Source organism: Oreochromis aureus, linkage group 4 (genome assembly GCF_013358895.1).
Source record: "Oreochromis aureus strain Israel breed Guangdong linkage group 4, ZZ_aureus, whole genome shotgun sequence".
Taxonomy (NCBI): Eukaryota; Metazoa; Chordata; class Actinopteri; order Cichliformes; family Cichlidae; genus Oreochromis; species Oreochromis aureus.
Window position 1 is genome coordinate 27,899,288 of NC_052945.1, and position 24,198 is coordinate 27,923,485.

At 42.2% G+C, this 24,198-nt stretch overlaps 3 protein-coding genes across 8 annotated transcripts in view; 1 reads left to right on the top strand and 2 right to left on the bottom strand.

Moving 5' to 3' along the window:
• The window catches only part of LOC116327144 (RNA binding protein fox-1 homolog 2-like), a 53,303-nt gene extending 46,592 nt beyond the window's left edge, over positions 1-6,711 (top strand). For 5 of the 6 annotated variants that reach the window (XM_031748643.2, XM_039610934.1, XM_039610935.1 and 2 more), the window contains 3 exons: positions 1,056-1,156; positions 2,099-2,174; positions 3,230-6,711. In XM_031748643.2, the coding sequence (XP_031604503.2) occupies positions 1,056-1,156; positions 2,099-2,174; positions 3,230-3,274 (222 nt within the window). In that variant the 3' untranslated portion in view covers positions 3,275-6,711. Of the gene's footprint in view, positions 1-1,055; positions 1,157-2,098; positions 2,175-3,229 lie in introns of those variants that run through there. The other variant, XR_005612786.1, reaches the window with a different exon arrangement.
• A 2,520-nt stretch (positions 6,712-9,231) lies between these two features.
• LOC116327147 (retinoic acid-induced protein 3) lies at positions 9,232-13,876 on the bottom strand. The gene is made up of 4 exons (XM_031748649.2): positions 13,556-13,876; positions 11,690-12,890; positions 10,672-10,727; positions 9,232-10,529 (listed from the first exon to the last, which is right to left on the bottom strand). The coding sequence occupies exons 2-4, from the start codon at positions 12,819-12,821 to the stop codon at positions 10,440-10,442; spliced, it is 1,278 nt and encodes a 425-aa protein (XP_031604509.2). The 5' UTR covers positions 12,822-12,890; positions 13,556-13,876; the 3' UTR covers positions 9,232-10,439.
• Positions 13,877-17,629: 3,753 nt separating this feature from the next.
• LOC116327151 (retinal cone rhodopsin-sensitive cGMP 3',5'-cyclic phosphodiesterase subunit gamma-like) lies at positions 17,630-19,926 on the bottom strand. The gene is made up of 3 exons (XM_031748655.2): positions 19,855-19,926; positions 18,639-18,796; positions 17,630-18,547 (listed from the first exon to the last, which is right to left on the bottom strand). The coding sequence occupies exons 2-3, from the start codon at positions 18,779-18,781 to the stop codon at positions 18,430-18,432; spliced, it is 261 nt and encodes an 86-aa protein (XP_031604515.1). The 5' UTR covers positions 18,782-18,796; positions 19,855-19,926; the 3' UTR covers positions 17,630-18,429.
• Between the last annotated feature and the right edge of the window lie 4,272 nt (positions 19,927-24,198).

A 24,198-nucleotide genomic window follows, 5' to 3' on the forward strand; every position in this document is an offset into this window, starting at 1 on the left:
AGCCTTCTGCCCAGAGGGGGCTCAAGCTGAAATGGAGAACATGGTCTCTTCCTGAATTAACTGCACACCCCCAGGATGATTATTGAAGCATGTGCTGATCAGCTGCTGCATGCCGGCGTGCTGTTTTACTGCTCCTTCTTTCCCTCCGCTTACCCAGAAAGCCTTGCTCTCTCCCACTAATAAACATTTTGTACCCCACCTGCCTCCCTCTGCTCCGTGTCTCGTAGCCATCACAGAGAATGCTGGGATGTTTCTGTTGTGCTTGGATATTCTCCATTCTGATCAGGTCCAAATGCAGTGGGATTGTTTTGTTTCTTTTTTTTTGTTTTTCTTTTTTTAAGGAGGTCTGGATTGTAATTTTGGGTCATGCATGCAGTCTCAGTGCAAGGAGATGATTTTAGTGTCAGTCTAGGCTTGTGTGGGTGTGTCAGTGTGTGTGACCTTTTTGTTTCCTTCTTTTTTCAGTCTTTCTCTCTGTTGTCTTTGTTCTAAATCCATGCAAAAGAAACACCTCTAATAACAAATATTGTTTTTGTCATAAGCAAATACTCTCCATCACCACTGGAAATGCAACACTAGCATCCGTTAGTGTCCTTAAAACTGTAGGAGTCCTCTTGATGTATCTGTTCATTACTTTAATCTTCCCAAGACACTGAGGTTCTATATGGCCTCAGCTGTGTGAGCATTTTGTCTTCCACTACTTTTTTTTTTTACCTCCCCCTCTCCCGTAGCGGTAATAATACAATCTAACTCGACTTCGACAGTCCAATTTCCTCTCCCTGTCTCACTGATAAAACACTTCCTCCATCACGCCCCACCACCTCCTCCTTTTCCCCCTATGCATATGCAATATACTGACACAAACTGTATGTTTATCTATCGTACACGCTAAGAAAGTAATTGTGTTCTGAATACACAGAAGAAAGTATTTGTAACTTCTGAACCAAATGTCAGTTTGTTGCATCTCTCCCGCCCCCCTCCTTGACACACCGTAGCTCAGGTATCTTCCTCCTCAGAGGCGTGCGAGTTAGTTCTGCTGTATGTGTCTCTCTCAGGGAGGCTACCCGGCTGCTGCCGCCGCCGCCGCCGCCTATCGCTACGCCCAGCCTGCGGCTGTAACCGGGGCAACCGCTGCAGCTGCTGCCTACAGTGACAGGTGAGGTCAAGGCAGGACACACAAATATACACACAGACACGCTAAACTCTACGGCAGAGCTCCCGAGGTGAAGCGTTGATATTCTGAAAGGCTCTGATCCTTCATTGTGTTTTGGGGGCTTTTTTATTTATTTATTTTTTTGGGATAAGAGAGAAAACTTTTAATAGAGTTTGGGGATTTAAGGTTCACTTATGTTGGATAACAGTTTGATAAGATAACAGTGAGAGCCGGCAAGAGTTGTATGTAATGTTGTATCTGAGGGTTTTTGTCATTGGGACGCGGTGGGGGGAGCATTTGCACTTTAAAGCCAATGTTTGCACAATGTGTGGCTCCTTATGTGCACAGGACAGGCAGAACAGATGAAGGAGGGTAAAGAACAAAATGTTGACATGAAGAATTATCATTTGACTGTGCTAGGACTTTCCCCTCATCCGCTTTTCATTCATTTAATTTTATTAGAGTTAATCGAATTCTGCTGGCTGGTTAATGTCAGGCAGCGCACAGGTATTGCATGGCAGGACGTTGATTTGCATTAGCTGACGTGCTGTTGGCCTATGCGAAGCTTTTAGCTGGATAGAAATAAAATAGATTTTAAAGTGTTTGATGGATTAATGCTGCAATTGCCTGGTTTTTAGCACAATGAGGAAATAACTTTGATAAATGACTGAAAATGGGCTCTTCTACAGATGCTCATCAACCAGTTTTATTTTTGTGCATAAAAAAGTCATCATCCACTTCTGTTTGTGTTGAAGCAACTGCAAAAGGTGCATTTAATCTTTCTTTGGATTTTAAACCTGTGTGTTTAAGTTTCAAAATTAAGGGCGCCTCTAAGGGTTCAAAGGGGGATTAGAAAGGAAGCTCTCCAAAACAGGACAACAGACAAGTTCATAGTTGCCACACGTTTTTTGACCTTGTTAAGTAATCTTGTGTTTTTGTTGCTAGTTATGGCCGGGTGTACACTACAGATCCATACCACGCTTTAGCTCCGGCGGCTGCTGCTTACGGCGTGGGAGCCATGGTGAGTAAACGGACACAAGCTCTACAACATAAGTAGAATAGTAGGGAGGGAATAATGGAATAACTCAGTGCCACATTATGTTCAGTTCAGTTCAGTTTTGTTTATGTAGCACCAGCTCATAACAACCTATTGATGAGGTGACTGTTGGAACGAAGAACTCCCTGTTTAAAGGAAGTGGAGGGAGCATGAAGGTGACGTCAGTCAGCCAGCAGTCTGAGCCTACAGCGACATGACTGAGGGATGGTTCAGGGTCACCTGATCCAACCATGGCTGAAAGTTTGAAGACTAATCTTAACAATAGAGAGGGTCACTGTCTACCAACTCCACACTGGGAGCTGGTTCAGCAGCAGAGGGGCCTGAAAGCTGGAGGCTTTGCCTCAAATTCTACTTTTAGAAACTCTAGAAACACCAAGTTAGCCTGCAGTATGAAAGCAAAGAGCTCCACTGGGAAAATGTGATAGTATGACGTCTTTAAAATGAGATGGGGCCTGACTGTTCAAGACTTTGTGTGTCAGGAGAAGGACAAATACTATGTGTCTTTTCTCGTCACTGCAGTGTTTTGGATCAACTGAAGGGTTTTGGATAAGATAACGAAGTTATCACGATGCAGTGATTCTGTGATATTTGACAAACATCTGTGTAAGTGAACAAGAAAATGGGTTTTATTTTTAAAGAGAGGATCAACATATGTTAGTGTTGACAGTACTTGAGTGATATATTCTAGTTTTGATGATAGTATTGTGGGGGTTTTTTGACCGTGTTAATCATGAATTGAAAATCCTACGTCGTGACCTCACTCGACTTTTTCTCGTCCATCTTTTTGCAAGATGTTGCGCCACATTTATGCCACTGATTTTTTTTTTTTTTTTTTTTGAAGAACAAATAAATGGAGGCGTTTGTGGTCTTGGGTGAATTCTAGTTCAGTCAGTAGGTTTCTTGTAAACGGTGTAATAGCAGCTTTTTATAGATGCATTCAGCATTCCTTTTCTTTTTCTTCTTAAATTATGTGTATAGGTCTACTTTCATGACTCTGCTGTCCCTTCTGTGTCTTTCAGGCCAGTTTATACCGGGCGGGATACAGTAGGTTTGCTCCTTACTAAAACCACAAATCACATCCAAGGAATTTCACTTTGGTCCAAAACCCTTTTTCAGGCTCTTTGCTTGGCAGGAGCTCCCCTCCATTTTTTTTCTGCAGGCAGATTATAGCAACAACCCCTTTTATTATTTTCTTTTCCTTTTTTTTTGTCTTGTGGCGAGAGAAGTCATTGCCACATCATCAACTCAAACTCAGTTCCTGTACTTTTGTGTCCATCACTGACATGGAAACGATGACAAAAACCCCCAAAACAACAAAACTGCCAGGAGTGTATCCCGTGTATAAAGAGCTGGAGCTGGAGCAACAGGACACAGTTTGGGATGCTTTTTTTGTTTGTTTTGTTTTTGTTTTTTTAAGAAAAAACACTACAGGATGTGGAAGGAGACAGACTGCTGTTGTTCCTATGAGATCCTGCACACTACAAAATCATTTTTAATTTTTTTTGTCCCTAAAAATATCCGAACTTCCAGTTTATCCACTGCCCTGTCAGACCTAACCACACACACACTCTTACATTTAACACCAAGTATAGATTCCTCTACACTTTCCTTTAGTGTCAGACTTCACTAAATGATACTAGAAAAAGGTACTTCTGTTTTTAAACACTACATTGATATAGAGCTGCTCCCCCCTACATCCTTCTGATGTTAGCATCGTGTAATACTGAAAAAAAGAGTCAAATGCAGAGGATGTAGGAGCTATTCTTGTTTTTGCCACGCTGGAACATTCAACTTTCAGCTGGAGGAAACTTCTGACAGAAACCACTTTTTTGTTCTCTTAATAACTTCGAACTTATGTCTTTTTTTTGGGGGGGGGGGGGTCATTTTTGTAACGTTTAAAACGTCCCGGCCAAATGTAAAAGGAAACACAAAGAAACTGTTTAAAAAAGACAAGGAAAAAAAGTCAATCTTTTTTTTTCTGCAGCACCTCGTTTGTTTTGCCTGCCACAGACGTGTCATCATGGGGGAAAAAACAAACAAAAAACACCACGTGGCTCAGTGAGTTTCAGTTTGTTTGTCCTTAATGCTCGCCTGCACATACTCCAGTCATTACTGCAAGTGCGACTCATGACCGTCTTTTTAAAGGCCTCGTCCTCAAGTCTGCTTCTTCCAAAAGGAGAAATAAAGGACTCGTTTCTATCTCCTAAACCGTCAGACGTTCCTGCCGATCACATCGAAAAGATCCACAGGACACGAGTGAAACTAGCTTCAGCACCCGCGCACCACCCGCGTTGGGAAACTAATAACCTGTCAGTCGAACGGACGCCGATCCCTCCTGACCATCGTTCGGGAAATGGTGTCTGATCTCGACTCAGCAGAACAGAGAGAGTGCAGGGAAGCACAGAGACGGGATTCATTATCGGTTTTGTCTCTATTTATATGCAGTGTTTTCACTAGGTTTCCACATCATTATGTAACTCTTAAGTCCCTCATCATGCTCTCTGGGATGGTTCACTCTGAATAGTTTCAAAGCTTTCCTGGTGCACCTGAAGGCACAGCAGGACCTGTATGTGTTGCATCTGCATTTACTCTCACGTGGTTGTTGTCGTTATTGCTATTATTTGCCTTTTTTTCGGTTCCAAAGATTTTCAGAGGAAAGCACATTTCTTTTTTTTGTGTGTCCTTGTGTATTTTGTTTTTATTTTTTGTGTTTTTCTGCCTTTACTTTAGCCTTTAGCTGTATTTTTATGTTTTTTTAAATGTGTGGGTTGAAGCTGTACAGCGTTGTAGCAGCACCCCTGGGAAATGTCATAAAAGCAATGTCTGCAAGACAGGGAATACACCTTTAATCCAACCTGCAGAATATAATGACGCTGCTGGGTTTAATTTGGTCTTAAGTGTCATTTATTAGCTTTTTTTTTTTTGCACTAACACATGAGCACACGGTGCAGATGCAGAGGTGTTTGCTGCAGACAAGGGAAATCAGAGCAGATGGAGTCATGAGGGATGCACAGAGAGGCAGGTAGACCGAGAGGATATTTCAAAGTGCATTTTCCTGCAGGGCCAAATTACAAAGTAAATTAGGAGGGGAGGGTGGGGTGGGCGGCACGATGTCAAAAGGGGTCCAGAGACCCAGCAGTGTCCACCTTTTTTTTTTTTTTTTTTTTTCCCCAACAATGAAACAATGTGTGGGCGGTCAGTGAAGGGACTTTGTGGCAGTGATGGTGAAGGTGAGAAGCTGAGCCATTAATCATCAGCTGACAGAATCACAGCGTCCCCCACTGTCTCTCCCTCTCACTCTGTTCCTTTCTTTGGGGGAAGGGGGGGTGGTGGTACAGTGCAAGGACAGGGTGGGTGGGGGGGTTATTTTGTTTTTGTATGATTGTGAAACTGTGTGCAGTGGGTCCAATGAGTATTTTTGATGAGCATTACCTCCTTGTTTTTCTTATTATTCCTTACAAGTATTACCACAAGTGTTGCTATGCATGCATGCTTTTTGCAAGAGAGGAAGGGTGTCGAGGCTTTCTTTTCTTTTTTTTGTGCATGAACTCAAATCGCAGTGCTGGAGGAGGAAGACGAGGTGGAGCGTGGCGCGTTTACACAGCGGGGGGAGTAAGAAAGAGAGAGAAACCTGGAATGATGTGTGATGCGGGGTGACAGGAGTGACGGCTGCTCTCGGTTCAGGCTCTGCACAGTGTCTGGATTGTGGGGGAGGGTGGGGGGGTCAATCCAGTCCACTTCAGTAAATCTGGGTTATCTATGCTCTCTGCTGTGTGGTCCTCGTGGTAATCACCTGTCTGTCCCCCCCCGGTGGTTTTTTTTTTTAAAAGATTAAAACCCTTAAAATGTTAAGAATAACAGCATTAGTCCACCCCGGTGAAAAGCTTCTGCACAGAGCCGTGTTAGTGTTATTATTATGAACCTGCCCACAGAGATGCTCATTTAGAAAGCTCTCCGCCTCGCTCATCCAGCTGGCAACAAGCTGCAGTCACGGCGCCGTTGTTGAACAGCGACCGCGGCGCAGCTGCTTTCGCTCGCTCTTTTTTTTTTGTTGGTTTGTTTGTTTGTTGTTGTTGTTTTGGTTTTTTGCCTCCTCTAATTGGGAGTTAATCTTATTTTGAAAAGCTGCGAAGTAACCGCACAGGTGCGCTCGAGGGACACGGACTGAAAAAAAAAGTCATCCTCAGCTGCTGGCTGCCGATGCCCCCCTACCCCACACCCCACACCCCGACTCCCTGCACTGCACTCAAGAAGTCAACCCAGTGGGAGTTTTTGTACAGCAGTTTAATAAATGGGTTTAAATTGCATGTGAAGTTTTTTCCCTTTCCTCCTCCCCGTCACATGCTCTCAAAGGCTCATTTATCCAAGTGATTTTTTTTAAAAATTAAGTAAGTGACATGTATTTTCTCACAATGTTTTATTTTGCCATTCTTGTGTCTGCCTTCTGTTTATTCTCTTCATTATTATTGAATGTATATAATAATAAACTGTTTGGTTTTTATACCCGTCTTTGATTTGTTATTAGCTTTTCTGGCCTTTAGTGTCGCAGGCCCCCGCACTCATACCTGCCTCTCGCTCCGTATACGATCACCCAGTTCTGCTCCCACATGACCTCCAGTAAATTTAGTGTATTTAATGAAACTACGCAAATCATGAACAATTTCTGAGCTGCAGTTCCTTAAAGTACACAGAGGTGGGTTGGAAACTGGAGATGCTTGCTGTGCACTATTTCTGAAGTGCAGGAGAGAGCTCCGTGAAGCTGAGGGTTGAAAAACACATTTAAGCTCTGTTTAAAAACTGCAACCGAATCAACTTTACATCCACTCTGCATCACAATCTGAAGCCAGGAGCTTTTTTCTTCCCCAAACAACCAAATTTGAGAATTGCATACAGTACTGTGCAAAAGTTTTGAGCTGTCCTTCATTCCTTTTTTTAAATATTTTGCTAGGAAATGCGAAATAGGTGCAGTGATTTGTGAAAACATACATTTAACTACAGTCTATAAGGCAAAAACGGAGTTTGTACGATTCTAACAAGCTTGAAAGTCGATATTTGGTGTGAGCACCTTTATTCAACACAGTCTGATCTCTCTCAGGCAGCTTTTCTTGTCATTTCTTTAAGTAGCCTTCAGGAATAGTTCTCCAGGCTTCTTGAAGGACGTTCAAAGGTCGTCTTTGGATGTTGGCTTTGTTCTGTTCTCTGTCAACATGACCCCACACTGCTTCAGTAATGTTGAGGTCCGGGCTCTGGGGGAGGCCAATCCATGACTGACGGTGCTCCACTGTGTTTTTCTCTATCCAGGTCTGCTTTTACTGCATTGGCAGTCTGTTTGGGATCATTGTCATGCTTTAAAATGAAGCCGTTGCCAATCAGACATTTTGATCTAAAGCTCGTGGCACTTTTCTGCATCCACAGTTTCCTTCAGCTTTGATAAGCTCCAACACCGCTGGCTGACCATGTCAGAGCCACGGCCAGCTGTAGACACTCTGTGTTATACATTTGTCCTGACGACTTCTCTGGATATTAACAATTTGGACCAGTAATGTCAAATTTGGATCCATCACTCCATCAGACCTGTTGTGGAAAAGGCAGGCATTGTCTAAAGAAACACTTTGAAAGATCCTCAGAAAGCTTGAACTATTTGCTCAAGAGCACTTTAATAAATGACAAAGTCTGGCTCCAAGGATCAAAATATAAAGAGGAGATGGCAAAGACTTTTGCACAGCACTCTATATACTAAAGTTATTATAGAAAAAAGCCAGCTTATTCTAGGGGGGGGGGTCAGATTAAAGGCACTCACTGACTCCCGTTTTTTCTTCTTGATGCAGTGACCCTCGTACCTCACGGTTATCAGGAGGTGATAGAGCACATTCTCAGATAGGGTTCTGGATTTGTTGAGCTGGCAGCCATTATGTTATTTCCTTCCCATGATTGTGTCAGTCTTATCATTTTCTTTGCAGTGTTTGTCTAAAGTGAAGTTGTCCAATCAGGAGCGAGCTTTCTTTAAATAGAACAAAAACCCTATACCAAGCAGAGATAAGGGAGTTTCTCATTAGACATGAGAAGTTGGGGAGTCAACTGAATGCTGCAATATTTAGATAACAAGCTTACAAAGAATCCCTCCTCAGACCGTCCAGAAACGTGGCCTCCTCTGCGGGGCGTGAGCCGGATGATTGATGGAGGCGCCACATGCCCACCGTTTAACGCAGCTCAGCTGTGCTGCGTTGCAGTTAACTCGACTTTTCTTTTTGTTTTTGCTCCTCCAGACCAAATTTACTGTGTGATAAGCTCTTCCACCACCTCCAAACTTGCTCATCACTGCCAAGGGGGAAACAAACTGGAACAATCTTTAATTGCATCTAGAGTTAATGGCCGTAAATGGGTTGGATGTGGCAGGAAACCTCATATCCCTGCTAATTGCACTAATGCACAAGAGGCCAATTGCCAATTTGATGGCATGCTCTCGCTGAGTAATTGAAGTTGGGCTAATTGGAAGAATAGGCAGAAGCCTGTCTGACAGAGGAGGAGGTGTGTGAGAGATTGCATCTTTTGAAGTGGGGGACTGACCTTTTGTGGATGGCAAATCACTGCAGGCCATCGGAGGGAGGAAGGGAGGGGGCAAAAAAACAAATGGCACACTGAATCATCTTCTCTCCCGTGTATTACAGTGGGATGAATTTCTTATTGCACATTCTGCCTCTTGTAAATGAAACAGTGACTATGATAGTATGTTGCTACTAAAAAGGTTTTACATCTACCTAGTCATCTACTATGACTTGGTACGACGTTGCCCCCTGGTGGCGGCTCCCTGAACACGTTTGTTTACTGCAAGAAGGCATTCAAATTATTAAGTGGACATTAAAAAAATGACCTCTGAAAGTACAAAGGGCTTTATGTAGAAGTCTTTTTTTATTGAACACATTATGCAAGCATTTGTAAAATGAAAAAGGTTACACTTTATAATATGCGACTAAGAGCGTAATTCTCCTGGAATTAAATGGAATTTTAGTGCATTTTTTTAAAAAGTTACAATGTAGTTACATTTAGCTACAAATACTTAGAGGTAGGCACACTAGAATAAGGTGAGAACAAGTTAGGTTTTTACAGAAAACAAACAAAAACAATCATACGTCATAAACACGCTGTAGTTTTCAGCACAGGCTGTATTATGGAGTGGATTAATCTTGCCTTTCTTGCCTGTTTATTTAATATTCATTATGTTGATTTGCACGGTGGATGTTCTGTTATTCGATTGTGCTTTTCTTTTACCAACATAAATGTGTTAAGGACTGTTCTGCCTTACAAGAAAAACAAATACCATCACATTTGCAGAATCTGTGCACGACTCATAATGCCTTGTGCACTGCTTACATTTACTAAAATTACTTACAGACTACTAGCTTTACTCGCAGTATAAGTTTTTCTTTGTTTCCTGTAAAACCCTGCTTTGTTACCCCCTTATTCTTGTGTGTCCACCTTTAAGTATTTGTAGGTAAATATAATTGCGTCATAATTTCAAATAAAGTATTGACATTCCGTTTAATCACAGAGGAATTACGCACTTGGCCTCAGGCCGTATTCTAAAGTGTTATGGAAAAAAAGATGCTTATGTTGTATCTTTCTACATCACTCCAGTTGTTTTGCAGAAACGTGTAACTGTGACGTAACTTTGAATATGAAGATGCTGATCAGTGATGGCACGAGCCCTCCCACAGCGCTGACAGGTCTCCTGTCCTATCTCCTCCTGTCTTGTCTCATTTCGTCTGATCCCACCTTCCTTTCCTTTCTCACCTCGTTCTCTCTTCTCGTTCCTCTCAGTTGTCCTCTCGTTCCTTCGTGGATGTCTCTGCTCCGCTCAGCAGTTTGGCACCTTCAGAGCGACACTTTCACGCCTCCTGTCACCTCAGGGCTATTATCTGCCATCTCCGAGTAGCAACACACACACCGTGACTGAGACGCCCCACTGTAGAGAATTCGTCCCGTGGGTTTGCCAGAACAAAGCTGGACTATCTGAACCCGTCCAGCCTCGATGATGAAACTCAAGCAGATTAGTCATGCTGCCGAGCCTGCTCTTTTTTGGGGGGGCACATTATTTTAAATCCTACTAACAAATTTAAAACACAATTTCTTATAATACTAAAAATATTTACATTTTGCACGTTAAAGTACAAATTAGGCCATGAGGTGGGCTACGCGAGTGTGTGTGTAAGGCGTTATTCAGATAAGGTTTTATTCACGTCCATAATATTCATCGTAGGGTTCATTGTAGTTGGTGGTCTGAGGGCGAGGAATGGTGTAATCTTTGTCAGTGTCGATTTCCTGAAACACACAACGTCGCTGCAATTAATACCCTCGATAAAGCCCAATTAATCCTACAATATAGCTCAGTCACGTAGTTAAAAGGTCACACTGTTGAATGTTGGACTAGCAGGAGTCGGATGGTTTATCCTTCAGTACTCACCGTCATGGAGAATCCCGACTCGTAGGGCGATCGCAGCGATTGCTCCGCTCTCCGGCCTGAAGGGAGACGCGTTACACAGTCAGCTAATTATAGAGCCATTATATGCGTTCATCATAAAGGCGCACAGTGAGAGCTGAGCTGACAGATAGCAGAAGTCATTTTCTAAGGTTGGGTTCTTTTTTACCTCATGTTTGAGGAAAGCCATTTGGTTAATGTGTCCTTATCGATCATATTTAGTCTATTGTGTTTTTTCCTGAATTTTACGCTTTTAAAATGAGACCAGGGAGGAGACGAAACAACATCCTTTATGGACCTGTGGTGCACGCAAACTTTAGTTAGATGATGTTGATTTGGCTCCTAATCTAAGGAGTAGTAGTAAACTAATGAGGAAGTTATAAGGAACCACTGAGATTTTGATTAGGACACATCACGTTACTTAAGGAGACATAAAGAAGTACTTACACCTAACACTAAGTAATGAGTAATGCTGACTGGTGCAATTGATTTTAAATGAGTAGTTCCTGCTTTGTGGCCCTTTGTGTTATGATCAGAGGAAGCCTGATGAGGAGTGACTCATGCAAAAAAGTGGGGCATTAAATTGATTAAAAAGAAATAATCATTGCCGATTCGAGTGGATCCCAGGTGGCCTGTTATTAAATCATCATCATATCCTATAAAATCCTGAGAATAATAGGCTTGTACTGATGAGCATCTTTTAAGCTGTCAGGTCGATCCTGAATTCTTCCATACACATCACTTAGTATAAATCCTTAAATGCTAAAATTCTAGTTTACCAGCTCTTTTGTACATATATGAATATTTACTGGTATTTTTAGGTCTTTGTCAAAGAAAATGAGATATCTCTTGGATTGCTAGTCAACCAGACATGGCTAACAATGTGCTGAGAATTTAAATAATCGATTTCAAAAGATAATTTCAATAATCATATTATCTTTATATGTCCCTAATCATCTAACCGTAATTCACACTTTTTTTAATCAACACAACAGCATCTCACCTCTCTTGTTCTCCAAGTCATTCTCAAAGCTTCCATTGTCTTTCCCCTCCTTCTGGCTTGCTAGTCCTGGCATATCAGCATTGGGGCTGGTCCATCCTGCAAAGCTCAAAGGGAGATTCTTGGACTTCACCTCCCCATTGCAGAAGAAGGCGACCTGGGACAACCCATGCCCAATCAGTAACACCCAGCCATTTGCTACCAAGGCAATGCTAATTACTGGGTCGTCCCAATTTGGCCGACGGCCCAGCTCGGGGTTCCCCCTGGTGAGCATAGTGATCCACACCACCCAGATGCAGGCAGAGAGAAGCAGTGTGACGAAGACCAGCCCACTGTGCAGCTTCCCTTGCTGGTTGATGGGACCTGTGTAGCTGTAGCTGTAAGTGCAATAATTGCGGCACAGGAGGTGCAGGGAAAGGATCAAGCTGATAGCCAGCAGGCACAGGACGTAGATCAGTAGCATAACGAATTCCTCCTGGCTGTACTCGCAGCGCTTGTTATCCCGGACCAACACGATGATCAGCCATTCTGTGGCGATGATAACTTGCACAGTGAAGAGCCCCAGAGCCACAGCAGGCTCTCCCCAGCCTCGAGCTGCTGCGAAGCCCAACAGAGCAAGGCAGCGAGCCAGCAGGCAGGAGAAGGCCAGTGAGAAGAGCACGCCAAAGAGGAACAGCCTAGTGGGGCACGTCTGGGGGGTGAGACTGATGATGAAAGAGAAGGTGATGCCGAAGATCCCCGCCGTGGCCAACAGGAACAGGGACATGGAGGCCACCATGCCTCCGATGTTGCTGTTGCGATTATGGCGGGATGAGATGCAGGCACACATTGACCAGATCAGCAGGGTTAAGAGGAGCCCTATACTTAGCAGGAAGCCCGCAGTGGCCAGGGTCTCAAGCACAATCCCCCATGCTGCCCGGCGGTCACACAGATACCTGTACATGGGATGCAGCCCGTCGCGGCAGCCTGGGACTCCGATCAGGGATGTAACATTTGAGGAAATGGTTGTGGTGGTGGTTGTGGTACTGGTTGAGGTGCTGTTGGCTGACTGGCACAGACAGGTGAGAGGGGCATAAAAGAGGAACAGGATTGGGGAAAGGGATTTCAGGTTCTTGGATGAAAGGGCCATATTCATTATAGTAATCCACACGAGGATTCGGTCCTCCTTTGTTTAACTGTCCTTTGATGTGGCAGGTCTTTAATCCTGAAACAAAAAAGAGTAAAATAAATTTCACGCATGTTTGACTGCAAAACTGTCAGTCGGGAGGAGAAGTTTGTCTGAAACGCATTAAAAGTCTGCAAATCAAGCATGGAGAAATGGAAGCTAATATGACAGAGGTCACAACGTGGAAGAGACAAAAGGGAGAAGAGGTTTGACAGCAGCTCGAGTGAAGAGAACAGGAGGAGAAGGGAGTGTATAAACATGCCAGAACAAAGCAGGGAAGTGAGTGAGCCGTGGCAAAGCTTGGAGGTAAAACCAGCTGCAACATGGAGGCGAGGCCGGGACGGAAAAGGAGACGGAGCGAGCGCCGTCACACAACACGATTGCCGGTTATAACCAGTTAAGATTAGAGGTGAGAGACAGTCAGATAGTCACTTGTGATAGCTGAGGAGCACTTCCCGCATTACACAGTGGAGTCTTTGTTCCAGCACCAGAGATTTAAATATGACCTTTTCGGCAGTTTTAGCACAGGATAAAAAGGCCTCGGGTCCTCAACTTTGCCCCATCACTTGCCCACATGTGAGCAAGTGATGGGGGGCTAGAGAGGTTTTTACCACTTCCGAACATTATTTTGTCTATTATTAGACATCAAATCGAAATGTAAATAGATTCACAAGCCTGACCCAACCTTTATCGAATGCACTTACCTTTTATCCTCTGGGATGCAAGTATGAGCAGTTCCACCTCCTCCGAATTACACTCAACAAGTCTCAGTCTGACGTTCAAGCTGCGGTAAACTCTTGTTGATGTTGTGCACCTCTTATCTTGATGATGTGCTCATTTCTCTGCCAGCAAGAAATGAGCACAAGGGAGAAGGGGGGAAAAAAAGGACGAGGTCCAAAAGCACCACTAGAGAGGATTGTTTTCAACTTGCTTAGAAGGTTGGAAACCTGTACCTCCACAAATTTGTGGCTTTTAGATCCCTCCCGTCTGCTGTGCTTCGCTGCGTCCCTCCCTGTGATTAAGGTGGGGCTCCCGCACACCTGGAAGCGATGAGAAGTCGCACCTCCCAGATTTATGAATCTCATTTCCCATAAGAATTTGCATCCCATTTGTTGATAACGTGGTCATGTGTTTCACCTGAGGTGCAGGGTCACAGCTCAGCAGGGGTAAGAATCGAGGGCGTTAGGGCGAGCCCGCCTGACTCATCCCGCCATCACCTGGATACAGAACAGGAGCAGCAGTCTCCTTGGTTACTAGTAAATCAACGCCATAACACTTGAAATTGGCGAGTTTGCCACAGGTAGGGTTGCATCAGGAACAGAGAACGCTTTTCACTGTTACAAGCCCATACGTAACACCTCCACTCATGCCTGCACACGCACATTGTTTAAGGGTGTGTTCAGCTGAAGCTTAAGCCACTCTTCAACTAAACTTTGCTCTAAAGCCCAGAAGGGCTTTTTCCATTTGTAAGCTGGTTTGTCGCAGGAGCAGGGTGTGTGCACACGGGTGTTGGCCAATGTAAACGTCTCCTTCAAATAAACGTTTCAAAGGCACCAATATGTTGTACATGGAGTGTCTGTGTGCATATTAGACACTCGGCAACCCCGCTGTCTGGGAAGAGCGACATTGTTGAAGGATGCTGACAGAAACTGTGTTTTTAAGACTTTTTGGGGCCTTTCTTGATACATTGAGAAGGTAACCTGGTATTTTAGGTTCTACACCAACTTGAATCTGATTAAACTCTCTCGCATTGGATGGAGAGCAATGATGGAGCATATTCCCAGTTTTATTAGTCCAAGGAATCCGAATCCAAGTTTAGTGACCCAAAGGTTTCCTTGTACTGCGACCTTGTCGAGGTTTACAGTGAGACTCTACACAACATCCTCAACGGTGTTTGTTTTGAGCGCAGTTGTGTTTCGGTTGTTTGCGAGTTTCACTTTAGAGTCTGTTGGGTGTAGCATTTTGATGTCTAATGTTTGCCAGGAGCAAGTTTGAAGACGTTTGGAGTGGTTATTACAATTCAAACACAGTCAGTCACACTGTGAAAGAGCTGACTCACTGTCATGTAGTCATACCAGTCTCAATAAACATATTCACCAAAGCCTAAAAAGTCTTCTAGTGTAGATAATTTTAATTTATTTTGATTAGTTTCTCTGTTTTTTTTAATGTTTCATTTAGTTTTTTTTATCTAAATACAGTGAGATTTTGTGATGGGTGGTGGATTTGTACCCCAGTTTTTTGTAATCTACAGACTTTGATACGGCTGTAACACCAGATTCAAAAATCTTCCTAGCTGTGCTAATGAGCACATAAAAACTCTGCCTGGCAAACACAAATAAAATAACCATTTTTCATGTGAGAGCACAAATATTTGCTTTTAACTCGGGACTTGCTGTCTGTAAGCAAAACATCATCAAGTGTTTTTAATAGCCTGCAAATAAGTTTCATTAGTTATACAATGTATTTTGTATACTGTATAATGTTTAGCATGTAAGTTGCTTTAAAGGACACCAAGTGTTTAAAGGGATCTCTAAAATAGTCTAATGAGTATTGTGATCATGTTCTCTAGCAAGGAGAGAAAATGAAGCGAGACGAAGATTTTACAATAACTTATTTTTCATCAATACATTTTCTTCATTTTATTTTTCTTTAACTTATATTAATTATTTATATAGCACCAACTCAAAGCAACAGTTGCATCGGGGTGCTTTACATTGTAAGGTTAAGATCCTACAATATTAGAGCAAAAACCACAATGTGCAGAAGATCCCTATGGGCAAACATTTGGAGACACCGAGAAGAAAAAACTCCCTTTTAACAGGAAAAAACCTCCGGCAGAACCAGGCTCAGGGAGGGGGAGGGGCAGCCATCTGCTCCAACCAGATGAAGGGATGAAAAAGGAGAGCAGAGAGAGGCAGGAACAAACAGAAACTACCGCATCAGTACTTCAATATTCTGGATCAACTAGAGGCTTTTTAGCGAGCTTTTAGAACAGCCTGAAAATAAGGAAACAAATAGTCCAGCCTAGAAGAAACGGGTGGACTAGCTTTTCAGCATCACTCTGAGACAAGATGTTTCTAATCTTAGAGATACTGCAAAGATAAAAGAAAACAGTCCTACATACCTGTTTATATGCACATTGTTGGGCATATCCTGATTAAAAATGACCCCAAGATTCCTCGCAGTGTTACTGCAGGCCGAGGTAATGCCATCCAGAGTAAGTATCTGGTTAGACATCATTAGATTCTTAGAGCTGAGTAGAAAAACCTCAGTTTTGTCAGAATTTAGAAGCAGGGATTTCGAGGTAATCCAGGCCTTTGTATCTTTAAGACATTCCTGTAGTTTAACTAATTAATTTGTGTAATCTGTATAGCAATAAAAATGTAAGCAGCATTTCCTAATAATATTGTCTAAACAAAGCATGTATAATGTTTAAAAAAAAGAAGAGGTGCCAGCACAGAAGCCGGACTCCTTATTTACATGAAAAAACTGGAATCTATCAGATAGGTCTGATTCAGATTGTATACCAACAGTGTACTCTAGTTACTGTTGTAAAATGATGTGCTCGACAGTGTTTGATAAGGTTTGATATCTATATTAAGAATACATAACAAAATTTAAGTAATACAGTGGTCCCTCATTTATCGCGGGAGTTACGTTCTAAAAATAACCCCTGATAGGTGAAATCAGTGAAGTAGCCAGCTTTATTTTTTACAACTATTACTATTATTATTGTTATACACTACACACTTCATACACTCAGACAGGCATCGACATTTTCACATTTTTCTCTCTTGTTTAAACACTGTCAAAGTTCAAACCTTCGTAGAAAAATAAGCCCAGTATTATAGAATGAAACCAAAGGCACCCGCGGTCGCCTTTGATGGTGCAAAATGTTTAATCGACATTGTTGTGTTTGTTGGGGAGAAAACTTACAAACATACAGTGCAGCACTTCAGACTGCTAGCGATCGAAGATTTATGTAAGTTTGACAAGCTGAACGCATTCTACACTGTGCAGGAGACACGGCACGGAGGAGATTGATTGACAGTGGTCTACAGCCAATCAGGACGCAGAACACAATGCACTTGCAAAAAATAAAAATAAAAAAAGCATGCAAAATTGCACAAAAAAAATCTGCGAAATAGCGAGGCCGCGAAAGGTGAACCGTGTTATAGCGAGGGACCACCGTAACCACTTTAAACTGTTTAGCAGGAAGACATCTCATTGACCTGTCAATCAGAAATCATCAGCCAATGGGTGCATGGTGTTTATAGTCAGAGCCACCATTCCTGTTTACCAATATGGTGACAAAGAAATGTTCATCTCGAGGCTTCAAAGCAGGATGTCTCATTATTTATGTCCTCCTTTTGTAGTATTTTAAATTGATGTAGCATTCTTTCTTATTGGCTGATAAAAAGAAGTCTGATTACCAGGTATAAAAGAGAAAAAAATCCCACTCCTCAATTGATCTCTTCAATAAATGCTTGTTTAAACCTTGTTTTATACAATATGTCATTCATTTTATAAATTGTTGCTCCCATTCAGCAGGTGATAACGCAAGATACGCTTTAGGTTGCAGTCAAAGTGGTTAGATCGAGGCTATATTGCAGTAGTTCTCAAAACAGTGGGTGATGTCATGCTGCCAGGTCCATCATTTATGTACAGTCTATGATTTATTAGTGATTTGATATTATTTTTCCAATTTTTCTTTTACTGATTTTAAAAAAATGCCATGTTACTCTGTCTTTCAGAAAAAAAGACGAGGGTAGTAAAAGTAGTGAAAATAAACTGATTTTTATTTCAGCTATTACGACATACCAGTTCACAATACATCTTCCGTAATATTGTGTTTGCAAACACAAACATATATGCCTTTAACTTCTCTAAGGAGGGAAGTGCAGGTAGCAGCAAGGAGAGAAAGAGATGGAGAGCAGGACAAAAAGGAATTCCTCCTCAATGATCGCGTGAAAGAGCATTGTAGTTTTTCACCATCACAGCATGTTGCACACTCTCACTGCATCCCTTGGTGTTTACAACAACCTTGTGCACAAGGAGTAGAAAATACAATGCAAAACAAAAGAGGGAGGAAGTACAAAAGGTAAGATGGAAGATAAGGTAAAAAGGTTTAACGCTTAGAACAAATTATTTACATTTCAACAGGCAGCTAGAAGCAAATACAAGCTAGCGTTGACTAGTGCTTGCATCCATTGCCGTGGGTCGGGAGTGGCACAGGGAGGCAGGGAAGTCCACATGAGGAGGGGTGAGGAGTCAGGAGGAGACTACGCTAGGTGGATGAAGGGTAAAGGAAAAAGGTAGGTGGAGATGGTTTTCTCGTCTTTTCATTTCAAGTATATATACTGTAAACAGTATCATATAATAATATAAAAATAAGAACATCATTATGCTTTCCATCCACTTAGTGGCGCAAAGCAAGAGGTAGATAGACGAGAGGGCATTAGGGGGTTTGCTGGCAGCCTTATCACGACGTGCCAAGCTGAGGTGGAGAGAAGGCCAGGTGGAAAGGATTAGACAGAGGAGAGGTGCAGGCAGGCGAGGAAGGCTGGAGGCAGCGGGTTTAAATGATGCCGTATTTGGCCAAGTCGCTGAGCTCCATGTCGCCGAAGGCTTCCCATGGGCACACCACTGTGAAGTCTGTGCCAAGACCCTCCATGCCAGGGATATCATCACCAAAGCTGGAGAAAGAGGAAACAAAGAGGTGAGCGTCCAAAGTCCTGATCTGTTCCCTAATCTATACATTTAAATATAATAAAAACTGTATTTTACCCCTTCTGGCCTGGCCTGGGGGCCTTGCTCTTGAATGTGCGTGTCTGCCTCTGCTTGAACTTGGGTGGCCCCTTCTTGGGCGTAGTGGGGCCTGTGGCTCCACTGGGGGCCAGGGCGCTTCCTGCTGGGGGGCTGGCGTTCATTTCTACTGTGGATCTCTGAAGGCAGAAAGACATTTACGATAAAGCCTCGCAAACAGTTCACTGCCTCCTGCTGCCCTCGTGCTAATCCTGTTTGCTTCCAGTGCTCAGTGCCAAGCCATGGAGATTACACAGATTAGCTTTACAGACAGATTAGCTCTAATCCCACTGTAATCCACAGTGGACTAATTGCCCTTCTTGGACAGCAAGAATGACATGTGCAATAAGGGGAAGACCTTCATTCTTGACCTTCAACTCTTCCATTTGCTCTTTCATCCATCTGACAGACTTGAAAATAAGTTTGTCTTAACTTTGATAATCTTGTTGTTGTTTTGGCCGAATAAGTGAGGCTGCTATTGTCAGATCACATCATGCTGTTGTCTTCACTGCATCTTCTTGAAAACCCCTTGCACAAAACATCCCTGCCTGTTCCCTTTGCTCTCATCTTAAGCCGTGTCCTTTCTGAGCCCCCCTTTCCTCTGATTGCTAACACTGTTAAGGCATTCTGACAGAGGTGGAAGAACACCCTGACTTGTGATGTTATGTAACTCGAAGTTATGCACCACCTGCATCAGGACCAGCAGATACAGACAGCCTGTGGATGCAGAGGCTCTCCTGATCTTTCAGCTGAACGGTGATGTAGAGACGCTGCCCAGCAGGCTCACGACCATCTGTTTGCTTTGATTGTTGCCCCTGAAGTCAATCCTCTTTTAACTGGGCTTTAGAAATTGCAAACGCGTGTCCTCCCCATCAAGTTTCACGTCTTTAAAGACTTGCTTTTATAAAAGACTTTTTGCAAATCCAGTGTGTCTTTGTTAGCACAGAATAGATGTAGATTTTATTTTTTCATTGCCTTGTTGTCTTACCGTCCATTTCTTCCTGCTTTCCTTGTATTCGTTTACAATTTTAGCAGAGACATTATCATCACACTAAATTATCATTTCCAGCTGTCAGTTATCCATGTACAATCTCTACTGCTACTTTTGTGCTTATAATATGTCACATTATAGCGCCATCCTGGCAGTTTGATCACTAAACAAAGTCAATAAAGTTGCAGCAGCAGAGTTTGCACTTACCTGCAGTCACAGATATCCCAGTCGCTGCTCTGAGCTGCTTCTCTCTGCTTCTCTCTGCTCCTTGGGTAAGTGAAGTGTGTCGTCTGTGTCGCACTTTTATACCATTAATTCTAATCCCCACATCAGCCTTTTTCCAGTCACATGGTCACCAGAGAAGGTCAGCCAAACTTCTCCACCCATCCAGGATCTTCTGCTCCCCACCCTCCCCGCCTCTGTCCCCGATTCTCAGAGCCCTTGTTCCCATTGGCCCCGCCCCACTGCTGTCCTACCTGCCATGGGATGGAGGTGGTGCAGCCTGCTGGGACAGACAGTCAAAGATCAATCTGGAAGGATCTTTATCTCACTTATCCCTCTAAACCCCAGCACGCCTGCATTTAGCTTTGTCGTGAGAAGACAGCCGGTCGCGTTTCAGGCCCATGTGAGACGTTGTTTTCACATGTGGGTCTGCGCAGCTACACCAGTAAACAAAGAGCAACACGACCTTGAGGAAATTTAACCATACCAACAGCTCAAATACACTAAAACCAACTTTAATATGAGAGGTATGAAATTTGAAAAAACAACAAATGACTACTACATAAGCAGCTTTTTTCTTTACACTGTTTAAAACCACTTATTGAATCAGGCCCAAAGTCAAAGATCCAGCCTTTCTAGACTATCCAATGATGCTTCTATCATACCAAGAAGTATCATAGTAAACTCAACTATTTACCTTTAATTACACATGATATGTCAAACAGCATAACGGCATTAAGATTTAAGCAAAAGAAGTGCCTTTCAGTTTTATTGTGGGAATTTGATAATGTCAGCGTGGAAAATGACAGCATGTTTACACATTAAGTTTCTGTAGCCATGTTTGGTTTAACAGGTTTTCCTGGAATCAGAGTAAACTACACAACCGTTTCGGTCCTAACCTTCACAGCGTGGGTTTGGCAGCTTCACTCTCAGAGACCTGCAGCAGCGTGGGAGGTCCACTTGAACAGTAAATGAACTCATTAACACCAATAAAAAGCAAAAGACCTCCGTCCTGCCAGTTCTTTTCTATTTAATGAACATAAAAAAAATCTAGAACTCGATAAAGAGCAAGATGAGCAACCTTCGACTTCATGCTTCTGAATATTTTTTTCTACAGAGTGGAGATGAAATAAGAGGAAATGTTAAACTGAGCCTCGCTGGGTGGCTACCTGATATCTTTTTTTTATTATTCCAATATCCCGAGGGAGGAAAATGACAGGAAAAACTGCAATTCTTAATCTACACTTCTCTAAGCTATTAACATTTAAATGGCCCGCTTTATTAATTCAGCCTCACTCATCTGGAAAAGAACGTCCACAGTGGATTTAATACTTTAGATTTGCTCATGAAAACTTTCACATAAGAAAAAACTTGCATGAATAAATCATAACACAAGATGTGTAAGTCTTGAGAGACTTATATATGTAACATATAAATATTTACTGTTTGAGGGAGAGAGAAACTTTCTCTCTCTTATACGGGCTGTGTGTGGAAAGTGTTGATCTAAAGGTTGGATCCCAGATAAGAGTGCTTGGAAGTGGGATAAAATAAGAGAAAGGCACAACACAACCACATCTCAAAACATAGGAAGACATCGTCTAATTTCTGCAAATTTAACTTAAAATCAAGAGGTATGGAACCACACAGACATACACTCCTATATTTATCCAAAAACAAGTAAAAATCTGATTGAAATTGAAAATCTTTTCATTAAATAAAAGGGGAAAAAATCAGAGAGACCTGGAAAAGAGCAGCTACACACAATACAAGACAGTGAACACAACATCCAGATCATTAGCAGTCATCGAGATGTGTTTAAGAGCAGTCGCACTGATCAGGAGAACTACTTTGTTGATTCTTTAAAATGGACTTTAATTATCTTGTACTAAGCAGTTCTGACGAGTTCAGGTCTTTCTATAGATTATTACAGGAATATGCCTTGGTGTTCCCCTGGACAAGCTGGAGGAGGTGTCTGGGGAGAGGGAGGTCTGTGCTTCTCTGCTTGGGCTGCTGCCCCCTCAACCTGGCCCCGGATTAGCGGAAGAAGATGGATGGATGGATATTTCAAATATTTCTGATTCTGTTCATCAGAACAAACATGACATGGGAAAAATGTCCAAGCTTCACACAACTGAGCCAAAATGGCACCATTTAGGCTGCACAAATACACATAAAGCTGAAGGTTTATAAGGTGAATAACAAGCACACAGTTCTGAGGTGACTGGGTTGTGAAGCAGGTATGTTTACTAGTTTAAGCTATCAGTGGAGTAACATTAGCATAAATATTAAAAATAGGCGAGGTTGTCACCAGTTTTTGACAAGCTCAGAAGGTCAAGGAGTCGTCTCAGTCTGAAGGGGACAATCTTCACCATGATCCATTCAACAGCTGTTGAAACAAAGTCACAAATATGAACCTCACAGGGCTGATGGCAGGAAAAAAAAAAGTATATTTTAACATGTAAACTGAGAGCCGGCTCAGCAGATCAGACTTTCATCCTGTGCACTTACAGAGGAACCAGGGGAGCTCTCAATAAGAAATGAGAACATGATTGATGAAGTCTTGAGGCATGCTAAAATATTGACCATATGTTCTTTTGTATGGATTACCTCAAATCAGCAATTAATTGAATTTTATGCAAGCAGTGGCGCTCGCTCATTCTCTCACTATCCATCACTCTTTGCTGACGCCTTCATCTTTTATCATATGCCTGTTATTAATAACACTAGTCATTTACATGCTAATCCTACAGTGTTGTTTGTCCTGTTGAATGCTATTAGCAAACTGTTAAGCTTACTCACCCTGAAAACAGTTTAAAAAATCATAGGCCTTATGGTTTACTTGTACATATTAATAACATGCACCTCACAAAAATGCTGGAAAAAAGCAGATTTTTGTGGTCTGGACTGATTCACATGGTTTGAAATCCAAATACTTATGCGCATATGCAGTTATACAGTTTTTTAATTATTTTGTCTGACATTAAACTTTTGAAAAACTCACAATGTAATGTAATATGGATACTGTAAACCTGGTGTGTAAATTTGTACATTAAAAATAAGTCTATCCAACACTTTAAACCAGATGTTATTGTGGGGAAATTAAACTAATATGAGGCTTTTAGAAACTTTTGCAGTCGCAGAAACTACAAATGGGTCATTTTAGTCTCTATTAGGTGGTTGCTCTGCAACATTATTACATCATAATATCTTCTCTAATAAGAACCAGGGGGGTGAGGTGTATTGGTGTGCCAAGTTTGATTGCTCATCGTTGAGCAACAACTCATCAGGGATTTGATGAGTTAACTGACAGACAGACAGAGATTTCATGTATTAAAAGATTATAGATTACACTGTGCCTTATTTGTAAATATAGAGCTCAGGGACAATGAAGAGAAAAGCTCGCAATAATTGCTGTAACGCTGCCTGTTATAACCTGATACATGTAACCAGTGCAAGTCTGAAGATCTGGCTGTTTCCACATTTCTGCATAAAAAACATCACAGTGACACAAAGAAGAAAGATTACATGCTGAGGTTGTCTGAGGCACACACACACACACACACACACACACACACACACACACACACACACACGTTTAGCTATCTTAGTGAGGACATCTAATTGACATAATGCTTTCCCTAGCTGCTTACCCTAACCCTAACCATCAAAAATGAATGTCTAACCATAACCCTTACCCTAAACCTAACCATAACCTAATTGTAACCCTGACATTAAAACCACATTTTGAGCCTCAAAAATGCCTTCAAACTCGTGGACCGGCGTGTGTGTCCTCACTGTTGGTCCCCACAGGTATGCCAGTTTCTGGTCCTCACAAAGATATCTAAACAGGTAAACACACATACACACACACATACACACACACACAGACCTGATTGTGTTTTTCCTTTGGAAAATGTATTTCCTCTCATTTTCACAACATCCATTTGATATGTCTCCAGAGGGATGGTTTTCCCACTATAACACATGTAACACAACACAGCTAACTTCATTAATTACTCATAAATTTAGTTATTTCAAGGAGCATCTATGTCTGTGTAAAAACACACACACAAAAATAAATAAATATTGGACATGATGCTTTTTGTTGTGTTCAATTTAATAAAACACAACCTCAAAATGTTTCCATGCCCTCTTAGGGTCTCAAAAAATGACCAGTGTCAGTTGAATGAATCATTTGGGGACCGTAAACAGCGATCGATCCAGTGATGACGAATGATGAGCTGATGACTAACAACACAGCCTCCTCTAATACAGCCTGCTGGCATGACTAAAAAGAAAAACAAAACATAACAGCGAATTGTCATTGAA